Source organism: Myxocyprinus asiaticus, chromosome 9 (genome assembly GCF_019703515.2).
Source record: "Myxocyprinus asiaticus isolate MX2 ecotype Aquarium Trade chromosome 9, UBuf_Myxa_2, whole genome shotgun sequence".
NCBI lineage: Eukaryota > Metazoa > Chordata > Actinopteri > Cypriniformes > Catostomidae > Myxocyprinus > Myxocyprinus asiaticus.
In genome coordinates this window covers 2,010,761-2,034,624 of record NC_059352.1, presented here as the reverse complement: position 1 = coordinate 2,034,624, position 23,864 = coordinate 2,010,761, and the positions used below count along the sequence as shown (strand labels likewise).

General features: G+C 39.5%; 1 protein-coding gene across 6 annotated transcripts in view; it reads left to right on the top strand.

The window, feature by feature from the left end:
• LOC127446001 (ral GTPase-activating protein subunit beta-like) overlaps positions 1-23,864 on the top strand; it is a 60,538-nt gene that overhangs the window by 1,733 nt on the left and 34,941 nt on the right. For 4 of the 6 annotated variants that reach the window (XM_051706583.1, XM_051706584.1, XM_051706582.1 and 1 more), the window contains exons 2-9: positions 3,226-3,433; positions 9,149-9,351; positions 10,598-10,764; positions 12,422-12,608; positions 12,914-13,045; positions 13,211-13,389; positions 22,459-22,610; positions 23,491-23,698. In XM_051706583.1, coding sequence (XP_051562543.1) covers positions 3,257-3,433; positions 9,149-9,351; positions 10,598-10,764; positions 12,422-12,608; positions 12,914-13,045; positions 13,211-13,389; positions 22,459-22,610; positions 23,491-23,698 — 1,405 coding nt within the window. In that variant the 5' untranslated portion in view covers positions 3,226-3,256. Of the gene's footprint in view, positions 1-3,225; positions 3,434-9,148; positions 9,352-10,597; positions 10,765-12,421; positions 12,609-12,913; positions 13,046-13,210; positions 13,390-14,820; positions 14,872-16,970; positions 17,019-22,458; positions 22,611-23,490; positions 23,699-23,864 lie in introns of all 6 variants that reach the window. The other 2 variants (XM_051706580.1, XM_051706578.1) reach the window with 2 other exon arrangements.

Here is a 23,864-nt window from a genome sequence, read left to right as displayed (position 1 = left end):
CTATAATGTGGTTCGCTCTCGGTGGGGCGCGTGGTGAGTTGTGCGTAGGTGCCGCAGTGGATGGCGTGAAGCCTCCACACTCGCTCAGCGAGCCACGTGATAAGATGCACGGATTGACGATCTCAGACGCGGAGGCAACTGAGATTCGTCCTCCGCCACCCGGATTGAGGCGAGTCACTACGCCACCATGAGGACATGAGGAACTGTGATTCGTTCCAACTATCACATGAGTGCATTGGGAATTGGGCATTCCAAATTGGGGAGAAAAAAAGAGTAATCCCTTCCTTTACTTTTTTCAATGATTTAATTACAATAGTCAATTACTTAGGAATGCATTACAGCTACTAGGGCTGGGCAATATGTCTTAAAAAATTATATCTCGATGTTTTTCAGCCTATTGATGATATTCGATATATATCTCGATAATTGTGTATTTGCTCTGAAATGGCTCAAATGTGTGTTTATATTATTATTTTTTTTTATCAGAGGAACCATGATTTCATCCATATAGCCATTGTAGCCAAGTAGATTCAATATTTTAAAGACATTAAATACAAATAATTAGTTTTTCATTAAATAAACACAAGGTAGAATGAAATCCAATCATTTTCATTGATATGCGCTTTATATTTATATTTCATTTACAATGATACATGGTAGCTTAATAAAAAGCATTAAGCGGGGAGGGTTTGGTGCGAGTTGGAGCACGTGTCGCGGCTGACTATTCCCCTTAAGTGCCAAGTCCCAGGGAAGCCGAACCGCTTGAGTGAAGCCGCACAGTGTTGTCAGATTTTACTGCTTATTTGAAATATGTTCTTTTATCGTAATCTTGACCCACCATTTTGGAGATTTCGGTCTTTCCCCATTCAAGTAGATAGGAGCTGCACTTTCATGCCGCTTGTTTACATAGAAAAATAGCTGCCAAAACTGCCCAAGAACGTTCCAAAAACGGCCGCCAAGTGGACTGATTTACCTTGAAAAAGAGAGGTTTATTGATGAGGAATTAAAAAAAAAAACAACTAGAGGTCAGCTGATAGTGGATTTTGTGCTGACGAGGGAGGTTTTCATATAGTCACATTTTTCTTTGCATACCCTCGCTTCAATTTTAAAATGCAATTTTCTGTGGAGCACGGAAGAATTAAAAAACTTTGCAACTATCGGCATAAATTTCTGCAGATAACTGATAGTTTTAAAAAGCAACTATCAGCATCGATTAATCGGTAAAACCGATTTATCTGTCTACCTCTTTTGACAACCATAAGCATAGATATTTGCAGATAACCGATAGTTCCAAAAAGCAGCTACTGGCACTGATTAATCAGTAAAACCGATCTATCTGTCTACCTCTGTTGGCAACCATAAGCATAAATTTTTGCAGAAAACCAATAGTTCCAAAAAGCAACTATCGCACGTTTAATCGGTCTTCCTCTGATTTTTGCAGATAACGATAGTTCCAAAAAGCAACTATCACATGATTAATCGGTAAAACCGATTTATCTGTCTACCTCTATCAGCAACTATCGGCATAGATTTTTTACAGAAAACCAATAGTTCCAAAAAACATCTATCGCACGATTAATCAGTCTTCCTCTATCTGCAACCATAAGCATACATTTTTGCAGATAACCAACCGATAGTTCCAAAAAGCAACTACTGGCACCGATTAATCGGTAAAACCGATCTATCTGTCACCTCTATTGGCAACCATAGATTTTTGCAGATAACCAATAGTTCCAAAAAGCAACTATCAGCACCGATTAATCAGTAAAACCGATCTATCTGTCTACCTCTATTGGCAACTATCGGCATAGATTTTTGCAGATAACCGATAGTTCCAAAAAGCAACTACTGGCACCGATTAATCGGTAAAACCAATCTATCGGTCTACCTCCATCGGCAACTATCGGCATAGATTTTTGCAGATAACCAATAGTTCCAAAAAGCAACTACTGGCACCGATTAATCGGTAAAACCGATCTATCTGTCACCTCTATTGGCAACCATAGATTTTTGCAGATAACCAATAGTTCCAAAAAGCAACTATCAGCACCGATTAATCAGTAAAACCGATCTATCTGTCTACCTCTATTGGCAACTATCGGCATAGATTTTTGCAGATAACCGATAGTTCCAAAAAGCAACTACTGGCACCGATTAATCGGTAAAACCGATCTATCTGTCTACCTCCATCGGCAACTATCGGCATAGATTTTTGCAGATAACCAATAGTTCCAAAAAGCAACTACTGGCACCGATTAATCGGTAAAACCGATCTATCTGTCACCTCTATTGGCAACCATAGATTTTTGCAGATAACCGATAGTTCCAAAAAGCAACTACTGGCACCGATTAATCGGTAAAACCGATCTATCTGTCTACCTCTATTGGCAACTATCGGCATAGATTTTTGCAGATAACCGATAGTTCCAAAAAGCAACTATCAGCACCGATTAATCGGTAAAACCGATCTATCTGTCTACCTCCATCGGCAACTATCGGCATAGATTTTTGCAGATAACCAATAGTTCCAAAAAGCAACTACTGGCACTGATTAATCGGTAAAACCGATCTATCGGTCTGCCTCTATCTGCAACTGTCTGCATAGATTTTTGAAGATAACGATAGTTCCAAAAAGCAACTATCAAACAATTAATCAGTAAAACCGATATATCGATCCACCTCATTTTTAGTATGAATTAAACATGATACATTTTTCTGCTGTGCATCTCCACATATTTTTACAGTGTATTGTTAATAAAAGTGAGTCATTATTTTAACTGTGATTTACAGTGTTATGATTGTGATGTCTATTTTGCGCTGCTCCATGTTTAAAGTTTTGGTTCTAATATTAGCATGCCGTTCAGATTGTTTCTAGATTAGTAAAGGACAGGAGACTTTTGGGCAGCGTCTGGATACTGTAAGCGTTGACAGATTTTTCCATAATTTGCTAAATTAATCTTCTGTAGTCTACTGTGTTATGACAGGTTGGTCCTTAGACTCCCTACATCAAACTAACTGGTTGATAGTTGGAACGAATCACAGTTCCTCATGTCAGATTACAGGTCAGGTGATCAGTGTTGTCAAAACATTGTCCTGCATAGTTGGTCATCGCTTGTGTGTATGTGCAAACAGACCCTGTTTTCTTTTTTTAATAGGGCTTCACTAGTTAAACTGACTGTCTGTTTCCCTCATCTAAACACATTTCTCTTTTGCATCTCTCCACAGGCCGCAGTGAGATCCAGCAGAAGTCTCAGTCATGTACTCTGAGTGGCGGTCTTTACACCTGGTGGTCCAGAGTGATCAGGGTCACCTGAGTGTGCTGCACAGTTACCCGGCAGGCGTGGGTCGTGATGTGGCAAACGCGGTGGTGCGCCCCCTGGGGAACAGCCTTGGAGGTGCGCCGTCTGAGTGCCTCCTCAAGACTGACAAGGAGGTGAGAGTTCGTTTGCTGAGTGTGTTAGCAGTATACTTCTGTGAGGAATCTTAAATTCAAACCTGAGGGCAGAATTTCAAGGTTGTCTTATTGCGTGCTATGTTCGAATAAATTTTGTGTATCCAGTTAACCGTTAACTTCTGCTCAGTTGAAGGGCAACATCATTGCTCTTGACAAGAGCAATCAGCACGCAAATGTGCAATCACCCTTTGTGAGCTCTTTAAACAGCAGCAGCACTGAAGCACATTACTATTTTGGTGGCTTTTACCACCTGTAAAGACTCACTATAGCACGAGCCAGTAGCATTCGAGTGCAGGCTGTGAAGAAGTATATAATTGGTTTCTCACATTAAACACTCTGTTGAAGGCTATTAGTAGATTTGTAGACACTCAAAGTTTAATAAAGTATAATCTGAATTATGACTAATGAATCTGTGCTTTATCAATGGTTTAATGACTCACTCAAAACACATAAAAGACGTTCATTTGTTGCCACCTACTGGCTTTAAAGTGTGATTTAGAAAAATGGTCATTCAAAAGACAGACAGAGAAACATCATCCAGATTTAACTGACTCCATTAAAATCATACCAAACTAGCTATGAGATTTTTTGTAACAATAGGTTTTTGTGGCATTAGATATAGCTATAATTGTTGTTAATAAATGTAGAACGAAAAAGGAATGATTTGGACAGATGAAACATGTCGCCAATAACAGTTACGATAATATATGGTTTGTCTATGTCTATGGTTCTTCAAGTGGGAATACAAGACTTAGGGTACGTTTACACTATAACGATGTACTAAAAACAGAAAAGTTTTTCCTTTGTGTTTTTGAAAAGTTTCGCGCACAGACGACAACGTTGTCAAAACGATCCCCGTTCACACGGATCCGCGAAAACGACTAAAAACGCTGTATTATGCATGCCAGGCCAGTAGTTGGCGATGTCACTTTGTAAAGAAACACTACGCGCCTGCGCACATAAGCATTCTTCCACAGAGCGGTGAATACAAACAATGAAGATGGCGAAAGCATCGAGCATAGTTTGTCTGAACGGACGATGAGGTTGCTTTATTATTAAATTACTTTGCTGGAGAAGCATCAATAAACTCAAAATCTTGAGCAGCACAAACACAGTCCTGTAGTCCGCCATTGTAGTTTTGAATGTCTCGCGCGCATGCCTATAGACTGAACACGTAATACGCGTGCGCATGACGTCATCGTTTTCACAAATTCGCGTTTTTGTATGTTTACACGGAGACGATAATGGCATCGTTTTCAAAAACGTGCACTTTGAAACCTGTTTTCAAACGTTTGTGTTTTCAGGCCCCAAAATGGCGTTGTCGTGTAAACGAACAGCCAAAATGCATAAAAAGTTTTCTGTTTTTAGTTGAAAAAGTTGTCGTGTAAACGGCCCCTAAGATGGAAACCATAGAATCGCCCCTGGGTAATACCATGGTACAATGACACATATACGTATATATCTATTCTTTATTTCTTGTATTCATGTAGTGGAAAAAGTGGCTTTGATTATTTTTAATTACTCATTTGTTTGTGAGTCAGTCATTGATTTATTTTTGATTGATTCACCATATTTTAGTCCTTCCATTTTCAGTTGACTCAATGGCTTTTTGATCATTCATGATGGTTCCTCTGATAAAAAAATAAATATAAAATTAGCCTTTTAAAATAAAATGGATAAATATTGAGATACTGTGTATCGAATATTGTTAAAAGGCTGAAAAATATAAATATATAACTTTTTGGGTTATATCATCCAGCTCCCCTTAGAGGACAGGTAGGGAATTTATTTTCAGAAAATTCTGCGTTCCCTTGCAATACCTTTATCCATCCCTTAAGAAAATTAACCATGGTTGAACTGTAGTATTTGTAGTAAAACCATAGTAACCACAAAATGGTTTTACCACAGTTTACCACATATTTTAACCATGATATTTGTGGTAAAACCAGTAATAATAAAGGAAAACACCTATGGTATACAACTATGGTCATTCAAATCATCATAATTCTTCTAAAAAAAACTATAGTTAATTTTACTATAGTAACACCATGGTTAATTTGCGGTATGGATGTACCAAGATTTTTAAAACCATGGTACATCCATTGTTTGTGTTTTTTTGTGGGAAGAATGATTTTTACTACCATAGTTTTGGTTTTCCTGAATTATTACCATGGTTTTACTATATTTCATGTTTAAATGGTTACTGTTAAAACCTTGGAAAATTTTGTGGTTAGGGTTTAACTACAAATACCATAATTTGACTATATTTACCATCGTAAAACCATGGTTAATTTTATAAGGGATGATTTAAGCTGTTGTGAGGGATCCCAAAATAATTAAGAGGTAACACAAAACGTATTGCAAGGGAACGCAACACTATTTTAGAAAGTAAAGTCCCTCCTTGTTCTCTAAGGGGCTCCGTATCCAGACCTACGACCATGGTCATTTTTTGTTAGTGAGTTTTAACAAAATCAGTTGTACAGAATTCATTCAGTTTTTCTATACTTCCTCACAATTATCAAACTGTGTGGTTTGCTTGGCGTTTGAGCTTGTTTGCATGATTCGGTTAGAAACTAAAACAAGTTGCTCAAGTTACGTCTTGGTTTAAAAACTGTGACTTAGGACCATTTAGTACCTGTGACGTTTGTTCGGACTCTGTGCATCTGTGTTCGTTTCAAGCTCCTTGTTTAGTTCTGCCTTTCGTTTGTTTGTGTATCTGGGTGGGTTTCAGTGCTAGTTAAAACCCTCTCTTCATTGTGTGTGTGTGTGTGTGTGTGTGTGTGTGTGTGTGTGTGTGTGTGTGTGTGTGTGTGTGTGTGTGTGTGTGTATGTATGTAGGGCTGGCTTCCCCCTCACTGCATTGTGCCTGTGTTCCTGTAAGCTCCTGTGTACTGTGATAAGAGCTGAAGGAAGTCCTGTCAGTTCCCTCTTGGCCTGTGATTTTTCTCTTGAACTCTCTCCCCCTAAACCAGCTCAAAACCGACTAATAGTGACCAGTGCTGTTTGGAACAAACACATGCAAATATGCAGGTCAATGGAATGTGGCGCTGTTCGTGTGGCTGTTCTGTTTCCTGCATAGTTTACACTAGTAGAGTCTGCCACTTTCTTTGTCAGTTATCGTTATTACTATTACTTATACTTAGGGTTAGTGATTTGAACAAACCTCTAACACTATTAAAAACCTTCAGTGTGTAACTCGTCCTGCAGCGTTTGTACTACTGACATGAATGATACATCAAATCATGTCTTGTTGAGATCATACTTAATATTTTCATCCAATATCCCATAAACTTACATTGGAGTAGGCTGATCAATTGGATTACATCAATAAGCTCATGTTTTCCGAGACTGACTTGTTGAGAGAGAACATCATCTGAATAACTGACTTAGCGGCTCTTCAGTAAAGAAACACTCTAAACGGAGCACATTACGTTGTGTGTCGCCTTCACAAAAAATAAATGGAACATAAAATATGACATACCATTAGTTAGAGGAGGTGATTCTCTTTCTAACGAGTCCACACACAAGGTAATCAGATGCATAGATCATTAGATAATCCACATGAAGCACAATGTTACATATGGCCACCAGGAGATGGCGCCAAATACATGACACAGACTCAATGATGACTCAAATGTCACAGAATGAAACGCATTCTGTGAAATCTCATTACTAAAATCATGTCTGCATGCTATGCAAACATTTAGTCATTGTTGTGTTTGCATGTGTAATTAGTTCTTATGTACAATGATTATATTTTATTTGTTTGGAGAGGCTTTTGGACACATGAAGACGTTTTTGGACACTATGATAAATATATTTTTTAATGCTATAAATTTTGATTGCTTTGTCGTATCAACACAAAATGTTTCTCAGATACAGTTGACATGATTTGGAGCAGAACAAAAGCAATTCTTCAGAGCCACAGACACCCAGAGATACACTATATTGCCAAAAGTATTCGCTCACCCATCCAAATAATTGAATTCAGGTGTTCTAATTACTTCCATGGCCACAGGTGTATAAAATGAAGCACCTAGGCATGCAGACTGCTTCTACAAACATTTGTGAAAGAATGGGCCGCTCTCAGGAGCTCAGTGAATTCAAGCATGTTACTGTGATTGGATGCCACCTGTGCAACAAGTCCAGTCGTGAAATTTCCTCGCTACTAAATATTCCACAGTCAACTGTCAGTGGTATTATAACAAAGTGGAAGCGATTGGGAATGACAGCAACTCAGCCACGAAGTGGTAGGCCATGTAAAATGACAGAGCGGGGTCAGCGGATGCTGAGGCGCATAGTGCGCAGAGGTCGCCAACTTTCTGCAGAGTCAATCGCTACAGACCTCCAAAGTTCATGTGGCCTTCAGATTAGCTCAAGAACAGTGCGTAGAGAGCTTCATGGAATGGGTTTCCATGGCCGAGCAGCTGCATCCAAGCCATACATCACCAAGTGCAATGCAAAGCGTCAGATGCAGTGGTGTAAAGCACGCCGCCACTGGACTCTAGAGCAGTGGAGACGCGTTCTCTGGAGTGACGAATCACGCTTCTCCATCTGGCAATCTGATGGACGAGTCTGGGTTTGGTGGTTGCCAGGAGAACGGTACTTGTCTGACTGCATTGTGCCAACTGTGAAGTTTGGTGGAGGGGGGATTATGGTGTGGGGTTGTTTTTCAGGAGCTGGGCTTGGCCCCTTAGTTCCAGTGAAAGGAACTCTGAATGCTTCAGCATACCAAGAGATTTTGGACAATTCCATGCTCCCAACTTTTTGGGAACAGTTTGGGGATGGCCCCTAAGACATGGATGAGCGAGTCTGGTGTGGAAGAACTTGACTGGCCTGCACAGAGTCCTGACCTCAACCCGATAGAGCACCTTTGGGATGAATTAGAGCGAAGACTGCGAGCCAGGCCTTTTCGTCCAACATCAGTGTCTGACCTCACAAATGCACTTCTGGAAGAATGGTCAAAAATTCCCATAAACACACTCCTAAACCTTGTGGAAAGCCTTCCCAGAAGAGTTGAAGCTGTTATAGCTGCAAAGGGTGGGCCGACGTCATATTAAACCCTATGGATTAAGAATGGGATGTCACTTAAGTTCATATGCGTCTAAAGGCAGATGAGCGAATACTTTTGGCAATATAGTGTATATTATGTCCAAAAATAAAATAAAAATACATTTTTGGCTCAAATTCTTTTTTTCAGCAGTTTCTTAGTCTGATAGTCTCAGAATGTATCATAATCTATACCATTAATTTTTTTTTAAAGTTTTCTTTGAAATGAGACCAAACACTTGACCCTCCTTGTTTTTTTTTTTTTTTTTTTTTTTTTTTCAGTTATAAGCCTTTGATTTTGGGTATGCCTCTGAAATGGGAAATCTTTAAAAACACCTTCAGAGCTTAAAGGGATAAGACCTACTAACAAAGTCTTGCCTTAAGAATAAACGGTGTAACCAAATTAAGAACAGAGTTGGTTGCATTAAATGCTGTTAATGTTACATCATTGAAATATAATCAGTGCAATTTGCAAGAAAGATTTTAAAACAGCATTCTGCATTCAATGAAGGGAATTATCAATCTTTTAAAAGTGGACACCACCATTAGTTTTTTCACAGGTTTCATCTGAGGAAATGTCAGTCCATCTGAAACTTGCTTATGTTGTGTTGTTTGTATGTCTGATACTGTGATGGTGCTCCGCAGGTGAAATGGACGATGGAGGTGTTGTGTTATGGACTGACACTCCCTCTGGATGGAGACACAGTTAAGTTGTGTGTGGATGTCTACACTGATTGGATAATGGCCCTGGTGTCTCCCAGAGATTCGATACCTCAGCCAATCATCAAAGAGCCCAACCTGTACATTCAGACCATCCTCAAACACCTGCACAACCTTTTCCTGCCCAGGTGAGTTTGACCTGAGTTTTTAATTACCCATCATGCCTCCTGTTAGTCCTTAGTAGTGTGGTTCCAAAGAACTCTGACTAGCATAGTATATCCATTTTGCTTAATTTAATTTTTATCTGATATATACTAATATATCTGATATTAATACTATAGATGTACCACAACTTTCTGTGGACACATTGGAGAAAGAATGAGCATGAATGCCTTAAAGGAATAGTGTCATTCCAAACCTGTATTAATTACTTTCTTCCATGTATCACAAAGTATTTCATTGTTAAATTATTATGTTTTGCCTCATTTATATACATTTTGCCCTGTAATAAGAATAGCACTACCTGTTTGTGTGTTTTGATGTAGACCAGGGGTCGGCAACCTATGGCACGCGTGCCAGCATTGGCACGCGGAGGGGTAATCACTGGCACGCCAGCAATGGCGAGAGAGTAGACTATTTTATTGATATAAATTTTGCACCTGCATTCCAATCTACATCTTGATGTAATCCTTCCTCATGATCACGCAGCGTGTTTTCATGAGCTGAATGGGAGGCTAAAAGTGTGACGAGATTGCAGTATACCCAACAGACTCGTGCAGCGCGTGCAAGCCATTCCCGCATCACGAGCCGGCAGCGCTACACGTTCGGTTAATCACGTGAGTAAACGCGTCTGCTTTGCTTCGGTCAGGCTGCACGGATGACTGCCTACATTCAGTGTTTCATTTATTTCTACGTGATGTAATGAAGACAACACCACTATTAATACTTGAGATTTCGCATACAGGTACTCCCTCCTTAAACCATAATCACACTCAAAATGACATTAAACGATTAAAGAAGAAAACATAAATCCACATCGTGGGGTTCAAAAATCAGAGTCAATTCAAAATATAAATTAAACCTGGAAATAAAGTTTTAGGATTTTGCAGGTGTGATTCACCGAAAAGGGCTGAATAGTTGATCGGTTTGTGATGTGCGAATGGCTTGCACGCGCAGCACGAGTCTCATCACACATTAATAGTGTTTAGCCTCCCATTCAGCTGATGAAAACACGCTGTGAACATGAGGAAGGATTACATCAAGATGTAGTTTAGATACAGGTGCGAAAAACTTCATATAAGTAAAATAGCCTGCTATTGGCACAGTCATTGACCAGGAAAATAAAAAATGGCACTCCATGTCAAAAAGTTTGCCGACCCCTGATGTAGTCCATATGTTTCAGTATTAAAATGTAGCATGTTTCTTTAATTCCAGGCCGGAGCACTTCAGTCTGATGCACTTTAAGCTGTGTCAGCAGGTGTTGTCTGCAGTACAGAAACTGGCACGTGATTCGTCAGGTATGGCCAGAGAGACGTGGGAGGTGCTGCTCCTCTTCCTGCTCCGTATCAATGACACGCTGCTGGCTCCGCCCACTGTGGGAGGTGGGTATATATGATGACCACAGGCCAACGCAGTGTTGCTGTCTCTCGAGAATAGAGCTAGCTTCTTAACCTGACTCACAAACAAATGAGTGAAGGAGCATGTTTTGCATCTAAACAAACTGCATGTTTTGTGTCATATGTTCATGAACCTTCTGTGCTGCAATCATGATTCTTGTTTTAAGGTCAACATGAAACGCCATTCGCAACCCATTTTACTAATGTAATGTGAATTATTTCCTGCCCCAAAATGTAGACTAGGACATATTTTTTATTTAGTGTACTCATAGTGGTGAAGTCATAATTTTGACTGGAATTTTGAGTAAAATTACAGTGCGGTATGTCTACATAGTAAATCAAACTTTTATTTTAACCCTCCTATTCTGGTCAAGAAAGTCCGCTTACTTTACTGTTTGCTGTCATTTTTGACCAGAAACAGTACAAGTGTATAACAGTACAACCTTTTTTTTTTTCTTTTTATGATATGATAACATTTCTTCTTCCCTGAAGTAAAAACAATAAAATTATGCACTTTTTTATGTTTTTTTTTTTTTTTTTAGATCTTATTTACATATAATTTTCTCGATTTCACCATTCATTTGCAAATTCAAATAAGCAAATTGATGTCATGTCACTACAGTAAAAAACTAGAAACATGACGAAAAAATGAGAATGTATCATGTATTGGGGGCAGATTGCTGCCATCTGGTGAAAAAATAACAATAAAATCACTTGAAAATCATGTTATGACAATAATAGCCAGTAGATGGCATCAGTGATCTATGCAACAACTACTGTGTAGTAATTCAAAATTTGTCAGACTCAAAAAGTCAGATGCATAGATCATTAGATAATCCACATGAAGCACAATGTTACATATGACCACCAGGAGATGGTGCCAAATATATAACACAGACTAAATGATGACTCAAATGACACAGAATGAAACTCATTCTGTGAAATCTCATCACTAAAATCATGTCTGCATGCTATACAAACCTTTAGTCATTGTTGTGTTTGCATGTGTAATTAGTTCTTATGTACAGTTATTATGATTTATAGGACTTTTAGAGGCTTTTGGACACTATGCTAAATTACTTTTGTAATGATATAACTTTTGATTGCTTTGTTGTATCAAAATAAAAACTTTCTCAGATACAGTTGACATGATTGGGAGCAAAAATGCAGATTTTCAGAGCCACCCAGATATATATATAATGTCAAATAAGAAAAAATAAGAAAAAAAGTACATTTTTGGCTCAATTTGTTTTGTGATTTTTCAGCAGTTTCTTAGGCTGAGAGTATCAGAATGTATCGTAATCTATATCATTAAAAAATTGAAAAGTTTTCTTTACAGTGATACCAAACACTTGACTCTCCTTGTTTTTATAAGCCTTTAATTTTGGGTATGCTGCTGAAACAGGAAATCTTTAAAAACACCTTCCGAAGTCAAAGGGTTAAAAGAAAGAGTACAATTTCCCCGTATGTGACAGTTTTGTTCTTTTAAACACATAGAATGGAAACGCGGTTTTATTTGCACTTTGTTGTTGCAATTATTCAAATGTTTAGCATAAATTACGTTTGCAGCTTGGATGGTAACATAGCTACTGCTTTCTCTGTTCACCTGGTTTGCAGTAATCATTTGTTTTGTCTTGTGCAGGTGGTATAGCGGAGAAGCTGGCAGAGAAGTTAATCAGTGTGCTGTTTGAGGTTTGGTTTCTGGCCTGCACGCGCTGTTTCCCCACCCCGCCCTACTGGAAAACCGCCCGAGAGATGCTGGCCAACTGGAGACATCACCCTCCGGTGGTGGAGCAGTGGGGTAAAGTGATCGCGGCTCTCACATCCAGGTACTGACACACGAAGCCTGATGCTGTTCTGTAGAACTAAAGAGCAGAAGTGAAAAGACACAATGTGGAAACTGACAATACACAACGATTAGAGAGTTTAAATCTTATACATTTATGGCCAACAGCCTGTAAATAAAATACATTTATTTTATTCAATTAATGCAAAGTCATCCTTTCATATAATTTTTTTTTTAATAAACAATTATAATCGAAATTCATCAAAATATAAAAAAAAAATTTTTTTTACGAAATCTACCCATGCAGTGAATAAAATGTTAAAGGAAGTTTTTCTCTTTTCCTCACAGGCTGCTGCGGTTCATGTATGGCCCATCGTTTCCTTTGTTTAAAGTGCCAGAAGAGGATGCTACTCTCATTCCAGCGGAGATGGACAATGACTGCGTTTCTCAGACGTGGTATCGCTTTCTACACATGCTCAGGTCTGCATCCAAGTAACATTTGGAAGCATATTTCATGGCTATTCCATTTGGTGCCACAGAAAGGACTCATTTCACCTTTAAGTCAATGCTTCTGTAAAGTAGTTTTACAGAAAATCATGCCTTAATTGACAACCTCTGTTGTTCTGGTCACAATTGCCTCTCCAGTAACCCGGTGGATCTGAGTAATCCAGTCATAGTGAGCTCCACTCCAAAGTTTCAGGAGCAGTTACTGGGGGGCAACAGTGTTCCTCATGAAGTCATCCAGCACCCCTGCCTCAAACAACTGCCCCAGATCTTCTTTAGAGCCATGAGAGGAGTAAGCTGCCTCGTGGATGCCTTCCTCGGTAAGACTCACCTGCTCGCCTTCATGCTGAGCAGTTCATCTGTGCACATACAAAACACTTCTATACTTATAATTTTTTTTATGTTGCAAAAAGGTCTTGCCATGTTTAAGAACCCTACTATGATGATAATACCATAATGTTCTTTAAAGTACATTGGAGTATGAATGTAAAAACCATTGTCTATGAATATAGTACTCCTTTAGTACCCTGGTATAATTCAAAGTACCATTGTTGGTAAACAGGGTAACAGGTTATTAACCTCTTCAACTCTGGGGCATTTTTGGGCTGCCGCCTGCAATTTTTCACACTCAAATTTAAAAGCTCACCATTTACACATACTGTGAACTAATTGCCAAAAATTGGTCTATTTCTTTCAGAAACCCACCAAAATAAAACAAATGACTTAAATTATTCATAAATAATATTGTATATGTTTACCATCTAATAATGAATAGGATTTAACCACTTTAAACATTTTTTAGTGTTGTTGTTGTCCTAACTTTATAAGCATGTAATTCTGGTTCTATTCAATCCGCATCCCTCCAAATAGTCTTATTTTATTCCACTAGATGGCAGAAAGAAAGAAACATTTTTCCTCTATCACCTTCTGTCACAAAATGCTGATTTTAGCCCCTCACAGATTCGCCCGTCCATTGACATTCAGTCTAATTTTCAGTTCATGCACCACCCCCATTGTTTCATCAAATATCTCGGCCTCTGAGTGGACTAGAAGCTCAATCTAAGTGTCATTAAAAAATACTTTTATCATCAAAAGTCAATAACATACATTTACGATGATTTGTTTAACATGATTTTCCAGCAGGACTGCGTATTTTGTTCTGGATATCTAAGATATAACATTGGATTATTCACATATGCAAGCTCACAAGCAAGTAAAAAATGGCTCATTTTTTAGAAATACTGCCTAAGGTAAAAGCAGATATGAAGTTTTTAGCTATTTGGAGCTTACAGCAGCATTTCAGCATTTCAGAGAATGAGAGCTTTCATTTGATATATGACTTGCCAATTTAGGTGCTATTTTAAAGACTTTTACATATTAATATCTCTACCACATGACCTCTAGGTGGCGCTGATTTGCAGCGCGAATGTTTTCAGGCCTTATTTTGTTATTTTATGTAACATAACTGCAGAAGTGATGGTTAGCTTTCAAACGATACCCAATATGCCTGACGTATGTATTCGGAGACTTTAACATTTTAAGCGTAAACTTTTTTCGAGACATTGAGCCTCCTTTTGGACTCACTGGTGGGTCCGCAGAGTTGAGGGGTTAAACTTCTTCACAATTAAACAGTGCTTTTGCATATCATAAGCATTTGCATTGTAATCTCAAAATGTGTTTAATTTCTGTGGTGTTTCTGCTAATGCTGTTTGTTTAAAACTCAGTAGCTACAATGTCTTTCCATTTCCCAGGTGTTGCCGTTTGTAAGACAACCGAGTGTTGTGAAACTCTGCCCTCTTATGGTACTCGTACAACTGTGTTACTCTGTTATCAATGTTGACATTATAATTTGGGCTGTTGCATTACTCTTATGCATCTTTATTTTTGTATTTTAACAAAGAACAAAACCTCTAGTTCTAACCATTTAAATATACTCATGTTTTTAATGAAGGAATCAAACCTGTTCACGTTTTGGAAGCACCATCTAGTTTAAACAACTTACAGTTGAAGTCAGAAGTTTACATACACCTTAGCCAAATACATTTAAACTCAGTTTTTCACAATTCCTGACATTTAATCGTAGAAAACATTCCCTGTCTTAGGTCAGTTAGGATCACTACTTTATTTTAAGAATGTGAAATGTCAGAATAATAGTAGAGAATGATTTATTCTTTCATCACATTCCCAGTGGGTCAGAAGTTTACATACACTTTGTTAGTATTTGGTAGCATTGCCTTTAAATTGTTTAACTTGGGTCAAATGTTTTGGGTATCCTTCCACAAGCTTCTCACAATAAGTTGCTGGAATTTTGTCCCATTCCTCCAGACAGAACTGGTGTAACTGAGTCAGGTTTGTAGGCCTCCTTGCCCGCACACGCTTTTTCAGTTCTGTCAGATTGAGGTCAGGGCTTTGTGATGGCCACTCCAGTACCTTGACTTTGTTGTCCTTAAGCCATTTTGCCACAACTTTGGAGGTATGCTTGGGGTCATTGTCCATTTGGAGACCCATTTGCGACGAGCTTTAACTTCCAGTGCACCAGTCCCTCCTGCAGCAAACCATTCCCACAACAGGATGCTGCCACTCCCATGCTTCATGGTTGGGATGGTGTTCTTCGGCTTGCAAGCCTCACCCTTTTTCCTCCAAACATAACGATGGTCATTATGGCCAAACAGTTCAATTTTTGTTTCATCAGACCAGAGGACATTTCTCCAAAAAGTAAGATCTTTGTCCCCATGTGCACTTGCAAACTGTATTCTGGCTTTTTTATGGTGGTTTTGGAGCAGTGGCTTCTTCCTTGCTGAGCAGCCTTTCAGGTTTTGTTGATATAAGACTCGTTTTACTGTGGATATAGATACTTGTCTACCTGTTTCCTCCAGCATCTTCACAAGGTCCTTTGCTGTTGTTCTGGGATTGATTTGCACTTTTCGCACCAAACTACGTTCATCTCTACGAGACAGAATGCGTCTCCTTCCTGAGTGGTATGATGGCTGCGTGGTCCCATGGTGTTTATACTTGCGTACTATTGTTTGTACAGATGAACATGGTACCTTCAGGCATTTGGAAATTGCTCCCAAGGATGTACCAGACTTGTGGAGGTCCACAATGTTTTCTGAGGTCTTGGCTGATTTCTTTTGATTTTCCCATGATGTCAAACAAAGAGGCACTGAGTTTGAAGGTAGGCCTTAAAATACATCCACAGGTACACCTCCAATTCAGTACACCTCCTATCAGAAGCTAATTTCCTAAAGGCTTGACATCATTTTCTGGAATTTTCCAAGCTGCTTAAAGGCACAGTTAACTTAGTGTATGGAAACTTCTGACCCACTGGAATTGTGATTATAGTCAATTAAACAGTGAAACAATCTGTCTGTAAACAATTACTGGCAAAATTACTTGTGTCATGCACAAAGTAGATGTTCTAAATGACTTGCCAAAACTATAGTTTGCTAATATTAAATCTGTGGAGTGGTTAAAAAATTTGTTTTAATGACTTCAGCCTAAGTGTATGTAAACTTCTGACTTCAACTGCAAATAGTCTTGAAATGAGATTTTAAGTGGCAGTTTTCATTCTCAAAATTACCTCCCAACAATTCGAGCCAGAGCACTGTTGACGTTTTAATGCAAATACTGTGTAACTACATGCAAATAGTGTCAGGTAAAACAAGTATGCACATTTACAAACTGCAAATAATCTTATTTCTTGCATGTTATTGAATATTTGTTGTATTCAGAATATTTTTCCCTACCTCATTTCCTCCCAGCATGTTTAAACGAGCTAAATGCATGTCAACTGGGTTGCCATTTCTAAGAATATTTGGTTATAATGGTTATGTTTGTCTATACTGTACATGGCCTGACATGTTCTAACTGTCTTCAGAGGTGTTGTTTTATGTTTCTTTAGGAGTGACCGTGTCTAGGAGCAATATACGAGACAGACTCCCCTCTATAGGTATACTAAACCTGTCCAAACCCAATCAGTTAGTTTCTAACCATGGGGCTAACCATCCCATAGACTAATTATTTTGGGTGCCGTAGAAAAGACGTAACTCTCACTTGCTGATTAGAATGAGAAATCAAATTATGGTAATAATGTATGCTTGGATTAAAGTGTGTTTTTTAAGGTGTAATCCTATTTTTCCCCAGGTGTCGCGGTATCTCGGAACAATTTTCGAGACCGTCTCCCATCTTATGGTATTTGTCAACTCGCTTGTGACCAATCAAGAGGGAGTTTGGTGTGGATTGTAGATTTTGCAAGGTGTTTGGAAATCGTGCATTCACAAGTGCTCGTCTGTTTAGGGAACATATGAGGTCATAAACCCTTAAAATTATTTTTCTCAAGTTAATTATCTGGTTTCTTTTTGTTCCCATGCAAAACTAAATCCATTGTCTGGAACTAATGTGGGCATACTTATTGATTGGTATCCAGTTTGCCTTGATCGAAACAAAATCAAACTGGATTATTAATTCTGCCTTCATTGCTATCGGAATGATCCTACTTCCCACTTCTGAAGTGGTAATTATGAGTATGTCGTGTTCAAGTGCTTTGTTGTCAGAAAGAACAGGAAACATGGACGACATCGTTCATTCATACATATTTCTTGAGGAACTTTTTCTTGTTTTGACACCATAATACACATTACTCAGTTAGCTTGCTGACGATAATGGAATTTTGGTCAAATACAAGCTATTTTCACGGTGTAAAAATGTACAACATGCATAGAATGGTTGCTGATCTACATAAATGAATATGACCAAAACGGCAAGCACTAACAATTAAATGTATTTTAGAAAAATGAACAAAACCTGTCATTCACTAAAGAAACTGTACTCTCCTCCCCCATATTGAAAGTTTAGGACTCCCATCTCGGAGACTCGGTATAAAAATGATCTCAGAGTTTCCCAGTCGTAATTACGACTTGAGGGGTCATTTATGTGCAACTTCCGAGTGGGAAACTCATATTTACGATAATTCCGATAGCATGTGAAGGCAGCATAAATGACGGAAATGGCGGCCAATGAAAATTTGGAAATGGCGGCCAATGAAAAGTGATATTTCTCTTGATTTTTCTTTGTGTTGTCTCAATTTCATCTCAAGCATGCTCTTCACTGACACTTTTGTCCACTTGGTTAACAAGTACACTAACTTTTAGAGTTGGGGTAGTCGAGTTCGGACTCGAGTCCGAGTCACGAGTCCAATTTTAATGGGCTTGGACTTGTCACGGACTCGGTTGCATTTTTACTCGGACTTGAGCCTTTGAGACTGTAGTCTCTAAACAGATAAACAGCACCTGTTTTTCTATTTTAAAAGCATTGACGAGCTGCTTAAAGTATGTTTTTTACAGTTTTTTCCACAACAAAATGCAAAATGAAATATGAAGTTATTTTGGGCATCGAAATGTTTTGTTTATAATTTGATTATAGATTGGTTGAAAAGACATTCCGGTTTATTACACAGGACAGTCCCGGTTTTTGGTAGGGTCACTGATTTTTTTCCTTCTTTTTTTTTTGTGGATTTTATCCCCAATTTGGAATGCCCAATTCCCAATGTGCTCTAAGTCCTCGTGGTGGCGTAATGACTCGCCTCAATCCGGGTGGCGGAGGACGAATCTCAGTTGCCTCTGTGTCTGAGATCATCAATCCGTGCATCTTATCACGTGGCTTGTTGAGCGCGTTACCACGGATACGTAGCATGTGTGGAGGCTTCACGACATTCACTGTGGAATCCACGCACAACTCCCCACGCACCCCACCGAGAGCGAACCACATTATAGCGACCACGAGGAGGTTACCCCATGTGACTCTACCCTCCCTAGCAACCGGGACAATTTGGTTGCTTAGGAGACCTGGCTGGAGTTACTCAGCACGCCCTGGATTTGAGCTCGCGACTCCAGGTGTGGTAGTCAGCGTCGATACTCGCTGAGCTACCCAGGCCCCCCCCCACTGATTTTTTTTCTTCTTAAATTAAATCTCCTCGTTGTCCGTCTCACTGTTGTCTCTGGTATCGTTTGCAGAGAAGAAAAATTAATTTTGATGCGTCGCACGTTGATTTGACGATACATTAATTCTAGTCTTCAGCAAATCAGCTGAAATGTGTCTGGTTACCATGGCAATGACGTCATGCGCTCTATGTCGTCCTGTCAGTCAGCCCAAATGCCCAAAATAATGCAAAAATGCGTTTTCAACAACGAGCTGAGAGAAGCCGATCATGTCTTCGTGCAACACTTGAAAATGTATGCGGGGTGTTTTGTGAATGTTCATTTTTTGACTCGGCCCCTTTTGGACTCGGACTCAGCCTGTTATGGACTCAGTCTTGAGTCTGACTCGGCCACTTTTGGACTCAGACTCGTCCTGTTATGGACTCGGTCTTGAGTCTGACTCTGCCCTTTTTGGACTCGGACTTGGCCTGTTATGGACTCGGTCTTGAGTCTGACTCGGCCCCTTTTTGGACTCGGCCTGTTATGGACTCGGTCTTGAGTCTGACTCGGCCCGTTTTGGACTCGGACTCGGCCTGTTATGGACTCGGTCATGAGTCTGACTCGGCCCCTTTTGGACTCGGACTCGGCCTGTTATGGACTCTGTCTTGAGTCTGACTCGGCCCCTTTTGGACTCGGACTTGGCCTATTATGGACTCGGTCTTGAGTCTGACTCTGCCCCTTTTGGACTCGGATTTGGCCTATTATGGACTCGGTCTTGAGTCTGACTCTGCCCTTTTTGGACTCGGACTTGGCCTGTTATGGACTCGGCCTGTTATGGACTCGGTCTTGAGTCTGACTCGGCCCCTTTTGGACTCGGACTCGGCCTGTTATGGACTCTGTCTTGAGTCTGACTCGGCCCCTTTTGGACTCGGACTTGGCCTATTATGGACTCGGTCTTGAGTCTGACTCGGCCCCTTTTGGACTCGGACTTGTCCTGTTATGGACTCGGTCTTGAGTCTGACTCTGCCCTTTTTGGACTCGGACTTGGCCTGTTATGGACTCGGCCTGTTATGGACTCGGTCTTGAGTCTGACTCGGCCCCTTTTGGACTCGGACTCGGCCTGTTATGGACTCTGTCTTGAGTCTGACTCGGCCCCTTTTGGACTCGGACTTGGCCTGTTATGGACTCGGTCTTGAGTCTGACTCGGCCCCTTTTGGACTCGGACTTGGCCTGTTATGGACTCGGTCTTGAGTCTGACTCGACCCCTTTTTGGACTCGGACTTGGCCTGTTATGGACTCGGTCTTGAGTCTGACTCGGCCCGTTTTGGACTCAGACTCGGCCTGTTATGGACTCGGTCTTGAGTCTGACTCGGCCCCTTTTGGACTCGGACTCGGCCTGTTATGAACTCGGTCTTGAGTCTGACTCTGCCCTTTTTGGACTCGGACTCGGCCTGTTATGGACTCGGTCTTGAGTCTGACTCTGCCCTTTTTGCACTCGGACTCGGCCTGTTATGGACTCGGTCTTGAGTCTGACTCGGCCCCTTTTGGACTCGGACTCGGTCTGTTATGGACTCGGTCTTGAGTCTGACTCTGCCCTTTTTGGACTCGGACTCGGTCTGTTATGGACTCGGTCTTGAGTCTGACTCTGCCCCTTTTGGACTCGGACATGACTAAGGTGGACTCGAACCCAACACTACTAACTTTTGAAAAACTTTTACTTTGATACTCTTTATTTAGATTATCATAATTTTAAACGGAATAATTAGTATTTTTATAATGGTTTTTCATAGTTTAATAAAAATCAACCCCTTGGACATGAAAGTGCTCGAAGTTGAAGAGACACCCTTAAATGATTACACTGGTTGTACCTCAGACAGAACTTAGTTTTAAAGGAATATTTCATCTAAAAATAAAAAATTCTGTCATTGTTTGCTCACCCTCATGTAGCTGAAAATCCTCCTTCTGTGGAACACGTAAGGAGATGTTTAGCAGAATGTTCATGCAGCTCTTTTCCATACTACGAAAGCAAATAGAGAGCAGGGGCTGTTAAGCTCCAAAAAGGAATCATAAAAGTATTCCATACAAGTTATGTGCTAGCCTTTTGAAGCCATATGATAGATGTGTGAGGAACAGACCTGAATTTTCACAATCTGACCCACTGCCATAGCTCTCAAATCTCATTTGTGCTTTTGCATATTCAAGTTTGGCTTTTCAAGACAATTTTTTAGTGTCTCATGAAGACATGGATGAGAGTGAGTAAATGATTATATAATTTTCTGTAATATTTTTTATTTTATTTTTTAATCTTAAGATTTGGAGGTGTTTGCTGATATGTGATGAATTTGGAAGATGCAACAAACGATAAACTTTCTGTGGAGTTTTTGGAACGTAGTGCGTGTCAAGGAGAGAAATCCATTTCCTAAACAAACCAATCAGTATGCCCACAAAGGTTTTAGGCAAATAATGAAATTTGAATGCAGGGGTTGCTTGCATTTACTGCCAAACAGCGATTGAGCTGTGCTGATGTATGTAAATGCTAATTACACCTGACTCTGGGACAATCAACCCTGTCTTTATGAGTTATCTCTGGTGGAGTGTGAACCATGTTGCATTTCATTGCATATCTGGAAGCTTTTGAAATGCTGCATTTGTTTTCATATTTTGTGAACAAGTTTCTCTCGCTTTACAAGTAGAATTCTTAATGCAGAAATGCTTAACACACAAGATGCTCACCCTTAAACTAATACAAGAAATTAGTGATTAGTTAACTGTGTTTGCACGACACATCCTCATTTATTTTATAGGAAATGATCGAGAAAGATTTGTAAAAGCTTGTTTTGAGCTTTGCATGCAAATTTAGTGTATATATATCACATGCGATCGAATGTAGGGCTTGTAATGCGAGGGACACCTGTGTTTGAATTCAAGATTATTGTAAGTTAACGTTTGATCACAGCTGAAAATTGTGCATTACTCACCCAATCATTGTCAGAGGTTTTGCAAGAAATTGTTTGATGCAATATCAGTGTTCAAAAAGTGGACAGAAAAAAACAACTGTATCTATTCTACAACTTTAACTGTATTGGTTTGATTTTTTTGTTCATGAATTGGTTTGTCAAGCATGAGTCTTGCTGATGAAACTGAAATGCAGGAGCATCTGGTGTTTAAATTGTTCTGTAATGGATTTTGCAGCTCCCAAGTGTAACTACGTCCAAAAAGTCTTTTTGTGACCCCTTTCTTCAGATTTTTAGGGTTGAAATGGAGATGCTGAGATATTTTCCTGAAATGAAATAAATGTTGGGCTTGTTGGCAGGTGCTTTATAACTAACTATGTGTCCAGATGTGCAGTTGCAGGAAAATATATGATTGATGTGTTGTTTTATACTCGTCTCGGTCATTTCTGTTAAACTGAAGCTTTATGTTTTAATACTTTGGTTCTCTTGCCTTTCTTTACCCATGTCACCTCTCTCACAGGTATATCCCGCCCCCGGTCAGACAGTGCTCCGCCCACCCCTGTTAATAGACTCGGTATGCCGACGCCCCCAACGACAACCAACACTACACCCCCTCACAACCGCAGACACCGCCCCACCGCTGTTACCAAGACAACCAGCAAAGCCTCAGTGGTATGGCAATAATAAAAAACAAAAAAACATTGTTTGTGAAATCAATATGGGTATATTAAGGGTTTATTAATGGTTAATAAAGGGGTTCATTGATAAGGCAGAAGTCATTAACAAATGCATTATAAATCATTAATATGCATTTATAATAACATTAATAAAATAGTGAGCATTTTAACTGGCATGTTATAAATGCTTCATAAGTACACTCGTACATATTAAAAAAAAAATCTAAAACATAAAATGCCTTGTTTATATTCATTAGTGTTTATATGAATTACTGTCACTTTGATGTTAAAAGAATAGTGCTACTCCAAATGTTTTCCCAACAGAGCTAATTCTAGTTGCCTAAAGTCCTTTGGAAAAACTCTTCTCAGGTATTCATGCTCATTCATAGCATTAATCATGTAATAAAGCCTGATGACCAATAACCATACTGAACTTTATGTGCACATGTTTCTAAGTTTGTCAAATCGTATAACAATATAACAACTATATAATACATAATTTATATGTGTCCACTTTAAATTATCATAAGTTAATAATGTTGAATAAGTGTTTGTAAGCAATTATAACATATGAGGTATCATGGCTTACTATTTGGAAAGTATTGCATGACAGTTGCCCTTTTTATTCATGTTGTTATAACCGCATATCAATGATTTATAATGCATTTGTAAATGAGTTATCCGTCATTAATTAATTAAATAATGTTTTATCATTTAAGCAGGTTATAATGGAAATATAAGCAGTCGGAATTTGATCAGATGACGACCATTTCACTTTTTAATGAATGTTAAATGGGCTGTGAACTTAATTTTATGTTGACTAAGACATTTCAAAATACCAATGAAACGTCTCCAATTTATTCTCCACTCCTCAGACCGGTCAGACCAAAGTGTCGCACCAGCCGTCCTCCACCTCCCCTCTTTCCAGCCCAAACCAGACTAGCTCCGAGCCCAGACCGCTTCCTGCCCCGACCCGGCCAAAGGTCAACAGCGTGCTGAATCTGTTCGGCCAGTGGCTGTTTGACTCTGCACTGGTCCACTGTAAACTCCACTCCGGCCTGAGCCGAGACAGCAGTATGACGGGTAAGACCCACCCAATTGTGACGCTATAATGCGTGTTAGAATTAATACTGCGTCACCTGTTTTCTTTTGGTTTTTCATTTCTCTACTTCTTTTACCTGTTAAAGGTGTTTTTTTTTTCTCTTACAAAATATTCCTACCTGCAAGATTGTACCACATTCAGGGTTTG